This window comes from Xenopus tropicalis, chromosome 1 (genome assembly GCF_000004195.4).
Source record: "Xenopus tropicalis strain Nigerian chromosome 1, UCB_Xtro_10.0, whole genome shotgun sequence".
Taxonomy (NCBI): domain Eukaryota; kingdom Metazoa; phylum Chordata; class Amphibia; order Anura; family Pipidae; genus Xenopus; species Xenopus tropicalis.
In genome coordinates, this window is record NC_030677.2 from 96,237,656 (window position 1) to 96,261,661 (window position 24,006).

Sequence of the window (24,006 nt, forward strand, 5' to 3'; positions counted from 1 at the left end):
GGGGGGGGGGGGGGGGGATACCTGGACATTAATTTATATTGGCAGGGTGGTTTGGGTTCTTGGCCTAAAATATCTCATGTTAAGAGGTATTACAAATCACATAGAGTCTTCATGTCCGGTTTGGCACTAGAAAACTTAGTTAACAGATGCCAAAGAAGTGGCCAAATAAGTCATCCTGGAATTTATGGAGACACGAGTGAAGAGATGTTGTATACTCTCTTCGATGAGAGTAGGAGAATTCTGCCAGCAATATTTAATGCAGTCTATAGGGAGAGAGATGGGAGTTAGGGAGGCCAGTTAGTAGCAGGTTGCAGTAGACTAGTCAGGATAGGATGAGAGCATGCACAAACTTCTTAGATGTTGCAGGTAAAAGGAAGTGATGGATGGTAATACTGCACAAGAAAAAGTGACAGGACGCAAGCTTCTGCTTGAGGAGGGCTACTAACTGATGAATTTTGTAAAAAAAAAAACAAACTGTTTTCCCATTACAGAATTCCTTTCAGTATGTTATAGATACAGCTGTACCCTCACAATGCAGTGTAGATGTACAGTCTTTTCCTATGCCCCCTGAGGTCAAGTGGTTTTCTAAATGTGACCCTAAGAGCTAGATACATATTAAATGATATGGTATTGCTCTCTATTATTTTAATACACTTTTTTATATGTATAATGTAACTCTTTTTTTGTATTTAAAATTTAACTCTTTGGCCATGGCAAATGAGATACTGATTGCCTTCTATTATTTTGCTTTGCAGGTATCTACAGAACAGAAAAAGATAAAGGCACCCTATATGAATTAAGTTTCAAAGGGGAAAAAAGCCAGGAATTTAAACGTCTTGTTCTCTTCCGTCCATTTGGGCCAATTATGAAAGTGAAAAATGAAAGACTCAACATGGCCAATGTTATTGTGAATATTATTGTCCCTCTGGCAAAAAGAGCAGACAAATTTCAGCAGTTCATGCAAAATTTCAGGTTTGAACTCTTTTTGTAATTTTTAATTAGTTTCATATTTCATGGTTATTTCCTTGTAATTAGTTCTAATGCTTTGGGACTGCAGTGATGTAAAAAGTATCTCCCCCCATAATAACATAACAAAAATAAAGGACACCAAGACCAAGTATGGGTAAAAGTCAACAACAGCTTTATTTGTATGTTCTTTTTATATCCTTGCCCCCAAACCTGTATTCTCATCAGCAACACCATTTATATGTCAACTGTACTTTTAATGACTGTACCAGATGCCGGCCATTGTGACAGCAATAGGCATGTAATATTACTGTTTAAAGGAGAAAGAATGTCATTTGGGCATTTTACTGCCAATATATTCACCACATTAGTGCTTCCTAGAACACTATATTTATTGTGCAGAATGCATTACCATGAGTAAAGAGCTCTAGAAGCTTTCTCAGTTTGCTTAATATTGCAGCTGCCATTTTAGCTTGTTCTTCATAGTTTCCTGCTGTATAGCTCTAGCCTTATAGCTCAGATTACACATTCCTAAGGGAGGGGGGAGTTCTTATTATTCATGAGCAGGATAGAGGAGAGAACTGGCCCCTGGAATGAAGGATTTTTCTGAGAGAGGAAGTCAGATACCTGAAGAACATGTTTACAAAAAATGACAAAAAATAATTTTTCTTTTAAAAGAGGACTCATTACTGTTATTGCTTATGGCTGTATTTACATAGACCTTTCTGATAAAGCTTACTTAGTTTTTAACTTTCTTTCTCCTTTAACCATATTAAAAAAAAGTCAATGATTATAGAGTTTTATAGAATAATTGGTCATATTTAATTCTAATAGAAGATGCTACTTTATAGTTTATCACGTTAAAACGTATGGATGAGATTCAGTTTAAGGAGAGAAAACCTTCTTGAGTTGTGATATGTTTTTCACTGAATTGCATCTGGCTCTAGAGGAAAATATGGAAATTTGTTTTTTTCATCAAACTGAATCTGGCCCATTATGTCATGTAGCTGCTACTTATTATTGACTAGAAATAGGTGTTCCAAGTTGTACCTCATGGTATACATATATTTATATGGTAGACTGAAAAACAGGATCAAAGAGTTGGGGATTCCTGTCTTCATTTCCAACAAAGAAGCAAGATCGCTGAATATGTTTAACATAGTACATCTATGATAAAATTGAGACAAAATGTTCAAAAAAAAAAGGGCTGTAGTTCAAATGTATTAACCACAATTTACTTTTCAAACAATGCAAAAACTTTAACCTTTAACAGCCAATTACTAACACCGGTAAATAACACGACATAACCTAACTAGCCATGAAAGATACTAAAGGCTGCAGTAGAGAAAGACCAATCCTGTCCCACCACTCTCAAAGCTCTGAGACTAACCCTCCCCCTTTAGCTTAGCAACCACACTCCTACTTCTCATTGGCTTCTGGCCTCAATCCCTACCCTCAACCTTAACCTTCTGCTAGCAGTCTTTCAGCGTAAACCTCTTTATGCTAGACATGCCCACCCAACAGTGACAAGGCCTTTTTGACCACATTTGACAAACCCACAATAAAAATAACCCTGTCCCTCTTGTATTACCTTGGCAGTCTCCTATCTTAATTACAAATGCACTCAACAGCTGTTATTATCTTTCCTCTTACTCCACTCCATCGTTACAAGGTCCCATGCCCATCTCCATAGTATTCCCCCCAGCTTCTATGACAACACCACTACCACTTCTACAAAACCTGGACCATGCCTTATAGTTTCTATGCCCTTACCAAATATCTTAGCGGAATTATGTCATTACGACCTGTGTGGATCAACAATACATCAGGATGAGTTTCATCACCATGTCAAATAGTCTAGGCCACAGCAATCCTTGAAAGCAAACCACCATCACAACTTGATCCTCAGGAAGTCCAGGTCCAACTTTTCCACCTTTTTGAAAGAAACAAACAGCAAGAAGCCAATCATGCTTCTTGCAACAGCTTCAGCACCAGTAATTACAAAGCATTCCACTGTCCTTTGTGTACCTTTCTAAAGTAGTGCTGGTCCTATGTACTTTAATGAGTATACAATGGGATGTTAGTTGTCAGACATACTTCAAAGAACCTCTTTAAACAGCCCATGGGCAAATAACTCTCCATCTAACAACCTTAGTTCAATTTAGTGACCTGTGCTCCATTTGTCCTTTCCTTGATTTCCTACATCCCTCTAAGCAGTTCCACCAACTTGTTTTCAGGCAGCTGGGTCAATCTGTTTCTAAGCCCTGAAATCTAAGGCAGGTCACAGGACCCACAATTTTTTCTGGACCCAAGATTTTTCTGCTACTTCATGTAAAACCTTTTGAAGAACCACATTCAGTGGCAGGTGGACTAACCAAAGTATGTGCATGCTACAGAACAAAGTTCTTGATGTTCACCTACTCCAATTTTGGGAACGATAAATGGTGGACCAAACAGAACATGTTTGGTTTCTTCTTGAGCAACACCCTAATGGGGAAATCCTCAAATAATGTATTGGGGGACCTGCAAATAGGCCAGGTATCTGTCCCAGTTCTACCTCCTTGGCCAACTTTTGTTGCACAGTTTCTGGGTTCCTGTCAGGGAATTTTAGGTTTGCATGCACCTGCCCCCTTGTGGCTAAAAAAGGAGGAATACTGTATTGAGATGCTTAACGTATAGCTTTAACCTAGATACCATCTTGCTGAGCTTCACTGAAGTCTTTCCTTTATTCTGAACCCAGTGCCCCCCTTTCACATTTTGAAACATCTGCTATATTGGTGAACCGCTCTGTGCCCATAACATGCTTGTACTTGCATGTTGCTTCCCTTACACTGTGTCCTGTGACCTGCAAATGAGGTTCGTGCTTGGGCTTCACCAATGGGGTTGTGAAAGGGTGCCATTATCAGCCCTATCCACAGAGTTATATCCTCCCATCACATCCCTGGGTTTATTGCAAGGTGCTGATTGAACTGTTCATCATATTTTCACCATGCTAACCCCCAGTAAGTCCTTTATGCCTTCCACATACCATCCAGGATGGATACAGAATGTAAAATGCCCTCACCCAGTTGCCAAATGTCTTGGGGATTTTTCGTAATACTTTCTCATCTTTCTTTCCATCTTTCTTTCCATCTTTCTTATTGTCCTTTTACCTCTACTGGCTACAGGTAGGTAAAAAAATTCTATAAACTCCCAATACATAGACAATTCGCCTAGCCATGTCTGACCCCTCTCCCACCAGGAAATTAGTTACATCCTGATTATATACTAAGTAGGTGTAAATTGGAGAGAAACAATTAGAAATCCTTTATTTTATCATTCTTACAATTATAGTTATTATGCAGCTGTTATGCTAAATTTACTCTAAGACAGGCAGGCAGACCTAGGAACTCATTGACCTAGGAACTCTGCTCAGTGAAAGTACAGATACCATGTTTGTGCACCCATTTGGGCTGTTGTACAAAAAGCAAAATATTTGTCTGCAACTATAGCAGATAGAACCCAAACATATATTTTAATTGTCATGGTTCACTTTAAATAAAATCTGCAAGAGCTGTTTGATGTGAAAATATGTAACTACCAAGGGAGACATCTAATCATAACCCAACTAAACAAATCTGCAGATTTATTTTTATACTGACAAGCTTCCAGATAGAGGATATGATTAACAGCAGGTGAAACCACTGTGCTTTGATGAAATCTGTTTTAAAGCGCTGGGTGATTAGGACTATAATAAATCTGTATTCCTGTAATACATCTTCCTTTGCGCAACTACATGTTTGTGTAAAGGATAACAAAATAAAATGGGTTATTACTGAGTGATTGAAATTGCCCTGTCTGCAGATGTTAATCATATGTCTAAATCTGGGCTAAATAATCATTAATTATTGATTTAGACTATTGTCTAAAACCCCTGACATACAGTACATTGTTTTACTATATTATTCCCAAAGTTTTTGTTACTGTATGGCGTAGATGTAACTCTGAGCTAGTTTGTATGGTTGAAATAATAGTTCTTTAATTTGATTTTATCAGTGGATGTGTAGGCAGCACAAAAGGTTCCTGACTCTTTCCCAAAGATCCTTTAAACTAAACAGAGCAACTATACACCTTCCAGATGCTGGTAAACTGCCGACTTCAGTTCCCATCTACACCCAATATCAGGTGGTGATGAATTGTGTAGTTCTCTGAGATCCAGAAAGTTAATCTGCTGACCATCACTGCTATAAAGAGTATGGAATAATTTATATATCACACAGAAGTCCTTATACTGCTCAATTTGCAGTTACTTGATACTAAAATGCATGATGTGTGGCAGGTTTTACAGACACCACCTTGGCCACTAGACTTTTGTCAAGGGCAGTATTGTGGCTCCTTTAATTTAGTTAAGGAGGGGTAAAGGGTGGCCTCTCCATAGGGAATGATTTATATAAATGCCTTTCATGCTCCTTAAACATTAACATAATACTTAGCAGTATTACGCAGATATAAAAGTACTCTCCAGAAATGCTGATGATGTTGTTAGTCAGTAAAAGTCAAGTTTACTATTATTATTTTTGACATATATGTATAAAGTGCCAACATATTCTTCAGTGATATACCGTAGATACATACATACATCAGTACGTAAATATTATTCACCCCTTGCCTTCCATATCAATATCTCCTTACATCACTGTTGGTCTTAGCAAGCCCCTAGTAACCATTTAATCAACTTCTTAAATTAGTCACCCTCTTCCTAGATCCATAATGGCACTGGCATCAGCTGTTAAACTCCAGTCTGATCCCTATGGTTAGTGGAGAACATGTTCATGTTCTTTTTTCATTTTCAATAATTATAAAGTTATTGGTAAAAGTATGATGGTGCAGTGGCTAAAATGTTGTGTGTGTGAATATAATAGGGATCTTAGATTGTAAACCCTGCTGGGCAGGGACTGATGTGAATGATATTTCACCTCTGTGCTTCAGAATGTAACAATATCCATTCTCCTTCATTGAAAATTCTATTTCCCACAGCACTTTGCATTCGTGTGTGATTCCCCTTACTCTTGGGGAAGTGTGTGCAATGCATTGTGGAAAATGGTGTCTTAACTAGAAGTGACTACTGATTCTGAAAGATGTAATGACTTGAGCATTCGGTAAAAGCTTTGAAGGTAATAGTAAGAGACAGACTGATTTCAGCATATATTAAAAAGTTATTTTATCCTAGGCCATTACTGTATAAGATGGATAGCTGAAAGGTGTGCCGACTCATGCAGATTGTAACATCAATAGGTGCAGCACACTTGCACCAAAATAATCACATGGTAACATAATTTAAATGGCAAGCACTAGTGGCACTGTCACAATGAACATTGATTTGCACCAAAACTTTTGTTTGTTTTGATGCTGCAGCACAAATGGTTTAGACAAATTTCTTACTCAACTGTACTGACACTGAAATTGTGGGTAAAAATATGGGGAATTATGTTCCAAATCCTTTGCACACTGCACTTGCTGTCATAAATGACCCCTACTGGTTTTTAAGGGTACAAAAAAAAAACCCCTCTTAATTTGTAAAGGTAACAACAAAAGCGTTCAATTATTCTTACTTGACACATAACATTTGTTGGCTCATTGAGACTCAGAACAGCAAATGTTCCTTTGGAGGACTGTGGCATGCGGATCTAAGCTTCTTGGTGGTATAATTTCAAATCAAAGCAGAGCAAATACAAATGAAGCATATAACACCAAAGAGTATACCTGGGTTAAGCTAAGACATAAATGGTATTTTAAATAAATTCAATGTCACGGGCAATAAGTACCCCGGAATGCTAAACATTTCAACTAGACTGAAGCCTGTTTATTTTGTAGGAAAACTGAATTGAATGCTTGTGCCATTCTAAAGAGAATAAAGCCCTTCTTATTATTAAGCAGAGCAGGAAGGAATGTTTTACAGGAATATAGAAGTTTTCAAACAAAACATAAATGTATTTTCCTTTTTAACACCCTGGTTCCACTAATATGAATGTGTATAACTATTTCCCATGGAATAAGTCACTGTAGATTAAAAAGCTCATGGAAGCTTTTCTTCTCTTATGTATGGGTTTATAAAAGGTATGAAGCTTCATCTGCTACTGTTCTTCATGCATACCTCAGGGTTGTTCTAAAAACACATAAGTGATAGCATATTCTGTTCTTGTATGACAATGGCTGCATTTTGATTCTGCCCAATTAGGGTATTTTATGTAATTTAGGCAACATGCGGAGGCCATTTATCAAAATTCTAATTTGTGTAATTTTAGGTTTTTTTTCTACCACAATTAAACTAACTTTTTAAAAAAGTTCTTATGTATACTTATTTATTAAAAAATGTGCCAAAAAATGCTTGAATGCAGAAATGCGTAAAAAACACAAATTTACATCAGTTAAATAGCACAAATAACTCCCCCCTCCCCCCCCAAACCACCCCCCCCAAAAAACTCCAATAACTTGAAGTATAAGGACAACAATAATATTGCCTTGGACAGCTCCCACTGACTCAGCATGACCTTGACATATTAAGCATATTGTTACATTTGCATTTTCACAATTTTAATATATAATGAATGGTGAAAAATGTGTGTTTTTTTTAATGAAAAAATTGTGTTTTAGCACAAAAAACTAATTGCCCCATAGTATTAATCCAGTTTCATATGGTATGTCTCTTTCTCAGCAAACTATTGGGGATTCAAAAAACCTAAGTAAAGGACATGTCAACTTTCCAATATCCATTTATTAAAATTTGCTTCAAAAATTATTTGAAAATGTAATTGGTATTGAAAGCAGCATTTGCACCTATTTATGTTATAAAAGCCAGTCTCCTCCAGCAAGGCAGGTCTGTCAGCCACAAGGGCTTTACCAACAATAAGACATATTTTTAAGAGTCACCTGACATACCAGTGCTTAGAAATCTTAATGTCCAAAAACCATTAGTATTTTATGTATTTATTTATTATGCCATTTCTCACCATGGTTATTAATGGGTATCAGTGTAAAATGATCCACAGCTTTATGCAAACTGGGAAAATGGCATGCCGTACAAATTACAACTTGCCATTATCTTGTTCCAAGATTTGAGATCTAAAAAGGAAGTTCAAATGCATACTTCTGAAAATAACTTGACTTTTAGCAAATCTCATATTCACACATTCCATAATTTGTGAAAATAAGCTTAAGAGGAAATTGGCTGTGCTTTATTTCAGAGAAGTGTGTATTCACCAGGATGGAAGAATTCATCTTACTGTGGTCTACTTTGGAAAGGAACAGGCCCATGAAGTGCGATCAATACTTGAAAATACATCTAAGTAAGTAATAAATAAGATTTAAATTTAACACAGAATACTGATTTTTCAAAAACAGGTGCAGATTTAACTAAAGCTTAACAACAAAAGTGGCAGAAATGTTGCTTAGCTTCTTAACAGCTGCCCAGGGCACTATGAGTATGTAAGTGTCATTGACACTTCTAATAGAATCCAACATGGGGAGCTTTTGTGACAACTTAAGAACTCTTTAGGTTGGTGCAATAAGGTCAGTGTATAAAATATGGCATTTCTAGCCATATTCATTTTAGGGTTTAATTCTTCTTTAAATAGACTTCAGCTTTATATGACATCACTTTCCAAAAGCTAATTACCCAGTAAAGCAGTCGATCTAGTACACTGCCAGTTCCAGTAACATTTCTTTGTGATACAGCAAGATAAAATGGCAAACTATTCATCTTTGCTAGCCACAGTTGTAAGACCTGTAGAGTGATTTTTGCTTTTCTCTAAAGATCTTTAGAAAACATGGGAATGACAGACCTAGTGAGTTTCAGCTTTCTATTGGGGGTATTGCTCAACATTTATTGGCAGAAAAGTTTATTTTGTTGCGACCCTATGAGTCATAATATGAAAATGAGAGTAACCAGCTAGTGAAGTAAATTCAGTTTCAAATACCACCACACAATTGGTATATTTGGTATAGAGAGGCAAGTTTGATAAGGAGTACTGATGTACTTTGAGCTGACAGCAATTACCAGTACCATTCAGTTGCCAGTATTTCTCTTCCTAAGAGATGAAGGTCACGGGTTTGGCAAAAGTACATTGTGGGTAATAAGAACACAAATGGACAGCACTGTACAGCTGGATCTTATAAAATAATTTTGTAAATCAAAAATGTACTTCTGAACCAAACCATGTAAAGAGAGTGTATAGCGACAAAATTGATTTATCCTGATTTGTCTTTATTCCTGGAGATCAATAAGCTATTTCCTGAATATAACACATACAATACCTTTTATAGCACCTCAGGAACTACTGCAAAAACAATCTGCTCGCGGATATATGATTTTATGGATTCGAGCATGTGCATAAAAAAAAAAATTGCTTAACTATGTACATGCTGAAATCTATGAAGCATCTTATTGGGAATTCTATTTTATAGAGTATGATTTTACAGAAATGCAGGCACACACCTCTGCATAAAAAAATCTATTTGGAAGGAATCCATCAATGAATATAACACAAGGCACTTAGTTTGCTTTAAGTCTAATTGTTACCCATGCTTGCCAACCAGATGTTTTTTTTCCAGCAGCAGACCAGTAAATGTTATCTTCATATCAGTTGCTATAGGCAACTACAGTCGCAACTTCCATTGTATTTGTATACTCTATTTAGCCTTGGAGTGCTCCCACAACCCCCTTCTGTGTAGCTATAGGCTACTAGACCAAGGCCAAACATTGCACACATAGACCTTAAACCATAAACCTTTCACTCCTTTTCTCCTCACTACATTTCTTCACTTGTCTCCCCATATGTTCCTGGCTCCTCTCCTCATCCTTTTATACCAGCCACATGCACTGCCATCTCTCATCTAAAATCTTTCTACTTTGTGGGTCCTTACTTCTGGAACTCTGTCCCTGAATTCCTCCATAGGGAGCACTCACTCAGTCTTTAAAAAAAGAAAGTCAGGTCCTACCTTTTGTAGCACTAGAACATATCTTGTATGCAGTAGCAGCTGGTATATGGATTTCAGTGTTAATAATAACATAATCTTAATAATACACCCAGTCTTATGAACTTGCCTTGTGAATTGTCTTGAACATGCCTTTTGTGAATTGCCTTGAACTTGTGAAGCGTATCACTTATTCATGTGGATTGTAGTAGAAGTTTGAAGATCATGGTGTGTTCCTTTAAGATGACTGACATGGTACTTTTGTAATTTATTTCCCATTTCCAGTAATATTCACATTATAATATACAGTTTGGCATTTTGCTATGGGACCAAACTGTAAATGATATCCTTATAAATGGTGCTTAGTGATGCCATCACTTATAACTGGAGCTTATTCATGTAATTTCTTTCAAATGACTCACTGAAACTTGTATATTATAATAAATAAACTACTCCCTCGGAGTTCCATTACCGTTATAAAAGCACTCGGCCTTTGGCCTCATGCTTTTGTATGGTCATGGAGCTCCTCACTGATTTATACTATCCCTATATTTTACAATAGGGGGTACATTATTCACTATATAACATTACACTGGTAGTGTTTAGAGAATGCTTAGAGAATGCTTGGTCGTTGGTATTTGAGTTGAAAAAACATTGCAGTTTGCCATCAATTTACACTGATAAATCCTTATTTAATTCTTGTCAGCTTCATATGAGAGAGGCTATGACTTGCTCACTTATGTTACACTGAGAAAAGGAAAATGCTGAATGACTGGGAAGATCATTACCGAGCAAATGCTTTCATCTAAATAAGTGATGATGACCTCAAGCTGGGACCCAGGTCCTAATTAGCTTTTTCCGTGTCTGTGTGAGGTTGTTCAGATGGAGTAGCTTTAAACTTTGATCTTGCGTTTATTAAACCATAACCACACGGAGTATTAATGCATACTGTTCAAACATAGCCCACCTACTGAAATGTAATTAACTGCATCTCAAGCACAAAGTGCTTTGACTATTAGCATTTTATTTCACTTGTCAGGTTTTCTTTTTCCTGTTTGTGGTGTAAATGTTTTTGTGTTTTCTTTCAAAGCGAAAATGTTGCTTTTATTGATATGTAGTTATTATCAATATGCAACACATGGCACTGGTAAGTTAACAATATCTACTGGTGGATGAAACAGTAATAATATGTGAAAGGACTTACTGAGCAGTCAATACACAAATTCACAAGTGACTCCTTGGCTTTAATGGGATTTGTAATAGTATTAAAAACTAACCCTCATTTTATGTATTATTATTATTATTACTATTATTATTATTATTTTTGCATTTCCATGAAAACTAACCACCTTGTGTTGGCAATGTTTACCCCTGTAGAGTTCAGTGTTGCTTATACCACTAGGTTACACCTTACAAAGGTAAGCTGTCAGTAGTTGGAAGATGAACCACTGCTGCCCCTGTTAGCCCAGCAGAAAAATGAAAAAAAGTCCCTGAGCCCTTTCATTATATGAATCTGCTCAGGCAGTTACTATAAGAATATGTACAATATTATTGGTTCCCAAGCTATGGAGCTGTAGCCTAAAGGCCAGTTAAGATGAGATATGGGGAATGGCTGTTTGCCAGATACTCTAGGAAGCTCACTTTGAAGGTCAGTTAGGGTCAGATTGTGGTGCAGACTTGTCTCCCCCTTAATATTTTTGGAACCATGGGTAGAAGAGAAATAATTTAAAGGATTTGCACTAATAACAAAATTAAACTACTAGTTTTTATTGTACACATACATCTCCTATTAATAATTTGTTTTATCTGTACAATGTTATTAGAAATAAACAAGCCTATGGGACACAGAAGAGTTTAATCTGTTTCTCTGATGGGATTTATTATTCACAAGGCAGTACAACTTAATCTTCAGGTAAAGGTGGCCATACATGAGCCGATAAAAGCTGCAGAGTTGGTGCTGTCAATGGGTCTGTCCACCCAAAAATTGCCCACATATGGTTTGATTTTGCTGTCGGATCACACATCTGCCCATTGTGGTCCTTGTCCCGACAGCCTGCATAGCTCCAATTATGATCTGATCATTGGCCCCAGAGCCAAACAGTCAGCCTGATATTGCTCACCTCAAAGTGGGCATAACAGTGAAAGATCTGATATAAAAGTATTAGAACAACAAGAAAGCACACAATAAATAAAAATTATATAGTGTAGTAAGTTGATACAAATTGTGTTTGTATAAATATAAGTGAAAAGTGACCAATAAAATCCACGTATGATCTCTCCTTTACCACAAACCCAGTGAGTCAGCCTACTCGCCAGAAAGGAATGATGGTGCAAATGGTCCTGCAGCAGATCTTCAAATGCCCCAGCGATGTCAAAATATTTAAACGCTCAACTGGTTGGACAAAAAATATACAAGCCATTATATAGTGTAGCAGATTTTAATAAGTGTATGTCACATGTATGGCTCTTATGGGTAATATACATGGTAAGAAAATATCCAAAATACGGTTCAAACTTTATAATAACACTTCACAGATAATACAGACAATAAACCATTGGGAAAAGGGAGACACATTTTCAGACTGCTGACTTTTTATCTTTTTAAGATTTTGTTGGCGGAAATTCAAGACAAAGTTTCTTTCTATTGTATTCTTCTGTGGAATGCAAAAAAAAGTCTTAAAACAATGTTTATAATAGTAATTAATTTTGAAAAAGCTATTTTGAAGCATTTTCCCTAGGCAAGAACATCTGTTAATGCAATCAATTGCTCATTTATCTTTTTTGGACTTGATTGATGCATTATCCGCAGGAGTGAAGCGTTTTGAAAACCCAGAAAACATAATTTATTTACTGATTTTAATTAAAAAAAAAGTCATTTGTAAAATTTTGCTAGCATTCTAAATATAATTCCAATGCAAAAATGATACCTGGGACACATCAGGACTTCTTGATACTCATTTCTGGTGAAGTAGAAAAACACACTCCAATGCCTCTATTTTTTTACCACAGCATCTAATTCTTGTCAAGCAGCACTTACATGCAGGAGAATTTTTTTTTTGGTGTAAAATTATGTTTTTAATATGCCACCACGAGAAGTGATTCACTTGTGAGTCTTTCCTGAAATTGCCAGACATTGCTGCTCCCACTTTTGTAGTCTGCAGCTTAGAAAATCTAATGTTTTGCTTTTGTCTTTAAGAGCTGCAAACTTCAAAAACTTCACTTTTATTCAGCTGAATGAGGAATTCTCCCGTGGGAAAGGCTTAGATGTTGGCGCACGTGCTTGGAAAGGAAGCAATGTCCTTCTGTTTTTTTGCGATGTTGATATCTACTTCACTGCTGAATTTCTTAATTCATGCAGAATAAATACACAGCCAGGTAAAAACAAAAAAATTCAGATAATTTGCTTTAAATGTGTTTGTTTTTCTTACCTAAAATCTTTACAGGTGTTTTTATGTTTAACTCTTTCTGCAAGAATAATGCCTAATGTACTTAAGATATAGAGTCTGAGATCATTCAGGGACCAGCGACATTGCTATATAGCTTTATCTGAGAATATAACTTTTTTTAGAACTTTTATTCATTTTCAAACAATAAAAAAACAAGTGGTAACAGTATCTGTAGAGGTTAAGTGTACATCACATAGGTATCAGAGAATTAGCATGGTCACATAGTAATAGCATTTCATATAGAAAAGTATAAAACAGGTATAAGAATCAATGTTTATTCACTTTCAGGCAGTCAGTCAGTGCATGGATTCTGCACTTTTTGATATTGAACTCTCTATATCCGAGTTAATAACCATTACTTACTACCCATGCTCTCTGTACCCAATATTTTAGTCCAGGTTGCTTTATATGTGTTTTGAAGTTGTCCATAATATTAATCCCACAAGAACCAGTCCTCCACCAAGGGCAATGAGACATCATGTAATAAGGCTGTTAAGTAGTCCATCTGCCTCAGAATGTAACTTTTACTCATGAGAAATGCACACCCTTGCCAGTTTTAGGACCTCCCAAATGAAAAATTGAAGAGAGAAATACATTCCTAAACAAAAATGTACCTTTCAAGGTATTTAATATTGTCGCTTTACTTTGACACTTGCACACTGTTACAAGAAGGGACAATGCAGAGGAAACAGACTAAAGTAAAGAACTAGGGCATGCAACAGAGCAGGGATACAAAACCACTTTGTGATGAGCTTTTGTTAGGTTCCTAAGCTGTAGTACCACTTGGACCATACAGCAGCAAGTTAACAGATGTAAAGCTGCAGCAATTTTTCATTCATTGTTTAGCAGAAATTTAAGAACACATTTTGTTTGATCATTTATGAGCATGTGGGCAGTGAGGTTATGGAATGCCCTTCCTAGTGATGTGGTAATGGCAGATTCTGTTAATGCCTTTAAGAGGGGCCTGGATGAGTTCTTGATCAATCAGAATATCCAAGGCTATTGTGATACTAATATCTACAGTTAGTACTAGTGGTTGTATTTATAGTTTATGTATGTGAGTGTATAGATTGGTAGGTGTGGGTTAGGTGTGCTGGGTTTACTTGGATGGGTTGAACTTGATGGACACAGGTCTTTTTTCAACCCTATGTAACTATGTTAGCAATGTTATGCCAGAAGAGATACTAGCAGGATAAAGACCAGTAAAAGAAGATAACAAACCAGTAATTGGTCTGTCCGTCTGTAAAATAAATAAATAAATATTAGAGAATTCATGGTCATAAAAGGTGCACAAAAGAAACCTTACATAATAATATTACTTCGGTGGGCTCCATACATTTATTTAAGTCAGTCAGTATAACTACATTAAATTCCTGCCAAGTGAGAGCACATTTTATTCTCTATGTGCTGTATTATTTATAAATCAGGTGACTGGCGAGGAGATTAGAGTGAACAGACTCCTGCAATAGAGTGGTGTTTTAGATTTGAATTCTTTATTATATTTTAATTTGATATGTGGCATACTGCATGTTAGGGTTTAATATACCTTATATATGGAATATTGTAGGGTTGTATTTGTTGTATATTTTATTAAAAGCCAGCAAATATAATGTGCGTATCTGTATTAATCTATTGTATAAAAGACCAACTGTTTAATAGAGGGGTAATAGAAGTGGCACAGAAAGTTGTACAGAAACACTGCTTAGTTGCATGGCTTCAAATAGTTTTTAGCAAAAATGTGGCCTTTAATACAAACTACAGGGACCCCTATGTTGAAAATAGTTTTGGAATACCCAAAGAACATCCTGGCTGTATATGTAAGAAAAGTATAAAAACACATTATGGCTATGGTACATTCTGATATCTCTTCCTCTTTAAATCTGATCAAATTAAATATTTAAATGATAATTTGTCAAGTTAACCTTACATATAAAAATCTAGGTAAAATGTGAGAGGAATGAGAAATTTGTATACTTATTTTTTTCATTTTGAATTTTTGCCTTTAAAACCGATAGTAAATTATTCTTTTATAGTAAGTAACTCTTCCTCCAAAACAATGTTCTACTGACATCACTGCATTCAGACAGGTCTAGCCTATAAAACCAAAAAATATTAGATGTAGTTTAGGTGAATTGAACAACAAAATAGAATGTTATATCAGAATATAGAACTTTTAGTTAATACTATGAATTTTGTCTTCTTTACAGGAAAGAGAGTTTTTTACCCAGTTCTTTTCAGTCAGTATAACCCTTCAATAATTTATGGACATCATGATGCAATTCCATCCATCGACCAACAACTAGTAAGTAAGCCAAGGAACATATGAGTAATCGTTCTCTTTTCTCCCTTTGTTTCTAGAAAACTGGGATTGTAACAGTAAAAATTTTGTAGAAATGCAGTAATCATTGTTCTCTTGTCCCTGTGTGTCCTACTGAACCTAACCTACTGAGTTTGCAGCAACAGCAAAAATGTGTGGAAACCAAATTTATATTTCCTGGAGCAGAATGACTAAAAAGCCAATTTTTGTTTTATTTCAATCTACATTTGAAGGACCACACTCTGTATTCTTTATGTAATGTTCTTATCCATTAGGTTTAAGAGGACCTGTGTAGAAATAAGTGCATGATAGTTAGATAAAGCATTCAGATGGGCTCCCATCAGAAAACCTATAAAAAAAGTGGCTCCATCAGAGACCAGTACATTACAGTGCCACGCGTAAATGACTTTGGCTCCGAAACTTGTATTCCTGGGAGGGGGCGGCCCAATGTTGCTTGCTGATTTTGAAATCATGAAAGCCTAAAAGTTCGGGGTATTTATAATATGTTATTAGTTAGAGAACATCTACTTAAATTAACATATTTTTCCAATCATTTTGAGTTACTTACCTTACTAAACACCTGCAATAAAGGCATGGGTCCCAAAACAGTGCATTACCTTACTAAACTAAACTAGACAGACAAATATTTAATCTTCCAAAAAAGATTTGGCTACATACTGAATCCAAAGCCTAATCTATTTACTAAAATTCCTTTATCTGTTAACATAACATTGTGTACTTTGGTTTGTGACTTTAAAATCACACATGGTTTTAGATTTGGTTTGACCAAATCCTCCAAAAAGGTCTTGAATTTGGTGCATCCCAGTACTATATTGTACAAATAGTTTCCAAAACATCACAACATATGCACTTTATCTAGATAGATCCTCTACACCAATTAGATGTTTTCTAGTTAGGCCATATATGCTTAACAATCAGTGGCCCAACTTTTTAAATCTGACCACACACACAGCTGCCTACCTCAATTAAACTGTTATGTGGGTCTGAACCACACTGAGTCTCATTATCATTTACTTACACAGTGCCAGCAAGTTAAACAGAGATTTTCAATAATTTCATACAGGGGTCTTATATTAAATTAACAAACAAGGGCTACAAAATAAAACATTACTATAAGGGAGTCCTGCTAATGAAAGAACTGAAGAGAATCCATTGAACAATTGAATCTTTCATTCAGTCAGGGTTTATATTACTGTGCAGAGATGATTTGGCCGATGAATAGCTGAATGATGACATTCTGTAGCATTTAGTCTACACAAGGTCATTTTGAATCATACCATCTATGGGGGTTATTTGGCAATTTCTAACCAAATACTTATTATGTTTGCATTTAAGATTTTTGGTCGAAAATAAATGTCCAAATCCTTTCTCCCTGTACGTGATTTGCATGAGCTGCTGCTTTGTGCTGAGCACTACCTCTGCATTCAGTGGAATGGCATTTGACTGCTCAAAGCATTTGTCTGCTTTGGTAATTGTTTTTGTTAAAGACTGTCATGAAATTTTTCACGAATTTGTAAGATATTGAACAGCTGGGAATCCTTCAGAATGGTCCAGTTTGACATACGATAAACAGTACCTATAGGTATATGGTCAGCTTTTCTCCACACGTTAAAATATAGGAGAATAACAGTTATATATCCACTACCATATAATTAAAATACATGGCAAGGCTTCCCTTTTGTATGGGTTTATTTCTTGGTTAATTGCACGTGTTTTCAGGGCTGTATTTATATATAGACACCCGAGGGCCTGTCCTAGTGTGGCAGCCTTATGAGCCATATTTTTTTTTAAAAGAAAAATAAAAAAGTCTCTTGGAGCATACCTCCCAACATTCGAAAAATAAAAAGAGGGACAAAAAGATTTAGCGCGCGTAGCGCGGCAATTTTTTTTGGCCACGCCCACTTTTGTGGCCACACCCTAATTGTCACACCTCATTTTTTTCACAAAATACTCCTTTTATATAGTTCAAATGGTGGGATCAGATGCAAAATGTGCTATACCCTCATACTGTACTACCTAAGGAATATATATATATATATAACAATATAGCAACTCCTACATATGAAATACAAATATAGAGAGAAGGCAGTCAGTTATATGTGAGTTATAACTATGTACCAGTTTTACCCCCCCCACAGTGCCCCCAATGGCCCAATAGGCAGTACCCCCCATACACAGTGCCCCCAATTTCCCCCATACACAGTATCCCCCATAGAAAGTGCCCCCAATTGCCCCCATAGACAGTACCCCCATAGAAAGTGTCCCCAATTGCACCCATAGACAGTACCCCCCCATAGAAAGTGCCCCCAATTGCCCCTACAGACAGTAGCCCCCATACACAGTGCCCCTATAGACAGAGCCCCCAATTTCCCCCCGTTGACAGTACCCCCCATACACAGTGCCCTGATAGACAGAGCCCCCAATTGCCCCCATTGACAGTACCCCCATAGACAGAGCCCCCATACACAGAGCCCCCAATTGCCCCCGTTGACAGTAGCCCCCATACACAGTGCCCCCATAGACAGAGCCCCCAATTGCCCCCGTTGACAGTACCCCCATAGACAGAGCCCCCAATTGCCCCTGTTGACAGTAGCCCCCATACACAGTGCCCCCAATTGCCCCCGTTGACAGTGCCCCCATACACAGAGCCCCCAATTGCCCCCAATTGATAGTAGCCCCCGTTGACAGCAGCCCCCGTTGACAGCAGCCCCCGTTGACAGCAGCCCCCGTTGACAGCAGCCCCCTACACACGCCGCTTCTTCTTCGGCTCTAACTTCTCCTGCGGCGGTGACAGGCCCTTTTATAAGGTTGCGCCCCGTGCGTACGTGTGACGTCAGTGCGCACGGGGCGCAACCTTATAAAAAGGCCTGTCGCTGCTGCAGGAGAAGTTAGAGCCACACAAGAAGGAGTCCAGCGCATTCCGCTGTCCCGGAAATGCGGGACATTCCTTGAACTATCCAGGACAGCAGGATGCGCTATAAAATCCGGGACTGTCCCACAAAAAGCGGGACGGTTGGGTGGTATGTCTTGGAGACTTGCTTTATAATTATGGCATCTGCTATGAAAGTGGCTTAAACATAGCTGGGAGTGTTGTTACATACATCCACACACTGATGACACACTTAGGTGCCTAAATACAGCACTGCATGTTTTTTTATGTATGTAATGTAAATATCTATGAAAACTGTAATAAAAATATATATGGGAAAGAACAGGGCTATTCCTCGGTAGATGTAAAACTATGAGCTGTTCACTTTGCAGCAGCATTACATGATGTTTTGCTAGCAGACATACTAGTTAATTTTGGAATGTTTAGCATTATGAATTTATGTTTGAAGCATTGCTTTATTTACAGTGACTAATGGATATGAATGTTATCAGCAATGTGCAGCATTTTTCTAATTTCAAGCCTATGCAAATAAGCACTTTGAGCAATAGTGCAGCTTGCCATTTGTCATTGTAGCAGTGAAAAGATATTTATAGCCATAATTTATCATGATTTCAGCATTACCCAATTTCTGTATTTAAAAAAAATTATCTTGATTGAAAAATACATCTTGCCAGAAAACTTTATTGAATATATAAAGCTCTTAGCAAGATTGTTTCTTGACCACTTTCAAGGACAGTGAAACTGAAGCATTAAATAACTGGCTAGACACAGACTCTCTGTCTGCTCGAATTGTAAATTCCCCCATTAGTATGATTAAAAATGTGATTTCAATAATCTTTTATTCTTTCAACAAAATTGTAATAAAGTAACATTTTTTGACCTTGTAAGCATTGTGTACCATCAGACATATTAGTGAAATATATAAAAGTAGTTGAGCTCCTTTCCTTTATTTTTCTCTTGGAAGAAATGAGTTTGATTTCTAACAACCATTTGCCTCTTTGGCACACCTATTTGATCTATGTAGATAATATACATGGCTTTATTATCACACTCGGCTCCAACAGTAATTATTTTTTTGGACATACTAAACAAAATAAAATCTGTTCTGTTATCATCACAGAGAGGCATAATGATCACTTTGGGCTGCAGTTTCCAATAGCATCTGGGAATTATTTAGGCCTGCAGAGCATTATATCTTTACAATAAATCACCTTTTTGTGTGCAATATATTTTATTCATATATGTTACTACAAAAGTATAGAAAATGAATAAAAGGCTTTGCTCTAAAAACTATTTTTTTTTTTCAATAGCTTATCCAAAACTACAAAAAAAATTGTCTCTTCCCCTTCAAGAAATACTATGCATCTATTCTGTGCTTATGATTCCTCTATGTATACATATTGAGTAGAAATGTAATGTACTGGAAATAAAAATGTAACTGAAGCAAATGACTGTGATTTTGCATGGAGAAAGTAACACAAATGAATATTTAATGAAGCTCTTTCTTTATTGCTTTACTGTCGATGGATATATTAATTTGCTAAATTCATTTAGCAATGCTACATCAACATTTCATTACATACTTCTTTTAGGAAAAGAAGCAAAGGACAATCCAAGCAAATATTAAAGGGTTGTAATTGTATCTAAATAGTACTTGAGTAAAATTCTGCTATACTTTTAAGAGATTCAAAACTGTATTCTGTAGAATTAGAACATTTACAATCATACACTAAAAAGGACATGTATAGGGTGTGCATGAATATTAATGGACATTTCTGGCCCTACTTAACCCTTCTCAGTTTTTTTTACTAATGTTAAAAGTCCTAGAATAGAATAGAATATATCTTTATTGTCATTGTCACATAGTAAACAACGAGATTTAAAACAAAATGTAGAGATATTTATTCTAAAAATATGTACAGTTACTTAGATGGCTCCCTTCCCTGCTATTTAGTAGTCTCTGTTTGTTTCCAGTACTAATTCCATTGTCATATTCTTCCTACTTCCACTCTACTTTTTCTCTGTCTTTTATTCCACTAACTGCTCTGTACCTGCCAAACACATGGATTGTAAAATGTATATCACATAGGCATGTCAAAATTCCATTTGCAGGTGCAACGTGGTGCCCTACATACCATACCTTATAAAGTTATACTGCAGTAAATTACTTGCCTGTATTATCTCTTTTCTTTTATAATGTTAAAAATGTGGTTGTGTGGAATCTAGCAATCTTTCTATCTATTGCAAGCAAAGTCTTTTTCCAGTGTACCACTAGAGGGAGCTGCATGCCTAAATGTTAGCTCAGCTACAATGTGTTATCTAGCTTGACTTTCTGCTTGTTCTCTATGGTTAGATATACTTCCTACTTGAAAATGCCTGTTATAGTTTGCCATGTTGGAGCTCTAATAAATAAGTTGTTAAGCATTATCATTGAGTCCTGCACAACTCCACTGTGAACCCAACACAGACATTAATGCATGCTGAGTAGTCTTCAATGCAGTTTCACTGTATCTGACATGGAGGTGAAATGCCAAAAAAAGTCTTTGTTAGATTGTACTAACAGTATGTTGTCAGTAACATCAGATTTCTTATTTCTTAAATCTAAATATTTTCTATACAGATTACGTTAAAAGTTACTTATTTTATTTTAAAGTTCAAATATAGACACATGCAGGACTTTTTTTTTTTTTTTTACCCATTACTATTTTATTCAATTATGGGTTTTTAACATAAAGTGCAGAATAGTGTTTATTGATGAGGGAATCTGTCCCGTTTTGCTTTGCCGAAAAATGTACAAATCTTTGAAAAGACTTGCAAAACAACGGAAAATCTGCAAAACAGTGAAAATGTTGCACGTAAAAAAAAAAGTCATGCACGTAATTTTTTTTGGTGCATGCACACAACAATTTTTTGTCACGCAGCAAATTTTGACGCCTGCTTCGTGAAATAATTTGCAAATGGGGAAAGGCTGAAATATGCTGCAAATGCCTGCTGAATTGTTTCGCCCATCACTAATAGTGTATCGTTAAATGATATATTTCACAACCTTCAGCCAAATAGTTTTTGAATATTAAGGGCCTATGCCACTTATTTAAAGGAAAACTATATCCTCAAACAATGGGGGTCTCTATAAAAATATATTGCATAAACAAGCTCATTTGTAAAACCCCGATTCATCTAAATAAACCATAAAAATCATAAAAATATACTTTTTAGTAATATGTGCTATTGGGTACTCCTAAATAGAAACCTGCCATTTTAAAAATTAAGGGCCGCCTCCTGGGATCATAGGATTCACAGTGCACACAAACAAGCCAAGGCACACATACATGCTAGGCCACATCAGAGTTCTGCCTTTTGCTTCCACACTACTTCCTGTTACAGTTAGAGCTGCTTCATTTCTGGTCATGTGATCTCTGAGGGAGCACACAGCCCATTACTAAATGGTGGATCAAGGGAAAGGATGTAAAAGGGCAATATTTATTGATATATATATACCAGTTTGGCGAGATTCTTTAATAGGTCACTTAACATAATATAAATTATGTGTTGGCTAAGTATTCATTCTGGGGATATAGTTTTCCTTTAAGCTGCTTTCAGTGGTCTAGCTTAAGCAGAGCTAAATCCATAATTTTTATATTTAGGCGAACATTGAATATTGGACAGAAGAAATGGATGAATACTGAACCAAAACCTAAACCTAATGTGCAGTCTAGGGACCGATTTAATAATTTTTGAGGTTGCATTTTAGTTTTTTTTCTTTAGTCAGTATATATTTGTTTGCCCTGATTTGTAAAATCTCCATCTCGGCAGGTTTTAGGTGGTTTTTTATGCTTTCTTTTATGATCTTTGCAAAAGAAAGATTTACAAATCTAATAAAACAGCCCCTAAAGCTATAATTCAGTGGCATTCTGGATTTGGTGCATGCCTATACTGATATAAATATATGATCTTACTTCCCACAGCAAAAATAAGAAACCAAGAAAAGATCTGGGTTAAGAATCATCAAGGGTTTGATTGGCAAATGCAAAGGCGATACAAAGTATGTATGTATGTATGTATATCTTTATTTATAAAGCGCTACTTATGTACGCAGCGCTGTACAGTAGAAAACATTTATACAAACAGGGGTGCAGTGAGTGTTACCAAACATGTATGATACAGGATTGAGCACAGTACCCAGCATGTGCTACAGAATCCAACACTTACAGAGAAACTCTAATACAGAGCGGCTTGCTTTTCTAAAAGTGTAAAAATATGAAAGAGCCCATAATAAATGTGTAAGAAGAGTCAGTAATGAGAAGATAGTTAGCTGGCAGTGATTTCTTTGTGTATGTTTAAACATTAATATACTTTGGCAATAAGAAAAAAATTACAGGCAATAAGAAAAAATGAATATGCACTAAATAAAAAACAAAACAAAACATGTTTTCTACTTCCACTACTGTATGTTACAAGGATTGAATTCATCAATCTCTTCCTCACCTTTTCTGGCAGACCCATTAACTTTTTATTCAATGTCCTTTTAGCCTTGGGGCAGGAAATGTTGGGGAAATATATGGGCACTTCCTTTCAGTGCAATTGATTCCCTAATAAACAGAGAAAGGCCCATTATGTTATGTGCTATACTGTTCTTTTGGTTCTGTGTTGCAGGTAATTTGACTTTGTGGCTGACTTAAATGATTAGAACTTGATAGTACATTTGATATCTATCATACAGTCATAGCTTCTTGCAAAACAGCAGGTACAACATCAGTTGTGTGATTAAATTATTATATATTATATAGTTCTATCAAGCTCACTAAAACAAAAGACAGAGGAAATTACATTTCTTGGTATATTTCCCACAAGAAATAGTAGCAGAGTAGAGCAATTAGACCAGAGCACAGTTGCATCCGCAGTCAAATGTAGCTCATAGCAGAGTCCTTTTAGTACAGATGAGCCATCACATTGCATGTTTCAATTGTGTAATGATTACTTATATTGTGGTTTGCCTATGGTGAAAAATGGTTAGAAGAATGTAAGAGATCAAAATAATTTGATCGGGTGCCCAGTGTAGGTAGCACCCACTTCTTTTTGTAACAACAAAGTTTCCCATGTAAATAAGCGGCAAAGTTTGACTCCTTAATCTTAAATATTTGTCATCTTGGCAGTTCAAAATGTGAAACAAATATTTAACTTAGTTTTACATTTCTTGCTGTTGCTTTACCAAGAGGGCTTATGTCCATTACTGAAATACTGAGACTAATGATATGAACTTCCTTTTCTGACGACCATTCATTTTTCATTCATTAATGATACATAACATGGGAGCAGTTGTAATATATTTCAAGGTACATACAGCGACCAAGAAGAAGAAAAGTGAAAATGCCTTTGTATGTTTGATCCAGAATAGCCTTCCACCCAAATATACA

General features: G+C 36.2%; 1 protein-coding gene across 5 annotated transcripts in view; it reads left to right on the forward strand.

The window, feature by feature from the left end:
* The window catches only part of csgalnact1 (chondroitin sulfate N-acetylgalactosaminyltransferase 1), a 158,986-nt gene that overhangs the window by 118,852 nt on the left and 16,128 nt on the right, over window positions 1-24,006 (forward strand). For all 5 annotated transcript variants that reach the window (XM_002933993.5, XM_031904159.1, XM_012955058.3 and 2 more), the window contains 4 exons: window positions 756-972; window positions 8,190-8,291; window positions 13,115-13,293; window positions 15,572-15,666. In XM_002933993.5, the coding sequence (XP_002934039.1) occupies window positions 756-972; window positions 8,190-8,291; window positions 13,115-13,293; window positions 15,572-15,666 (593 nt within the window). The remainder of the gene's footprint in view (window positions 1-755; window positions 973-8,189; window positions 8,292-13,114; window positions 13,294-15,571; window positions 15,667-24,006) is intronic.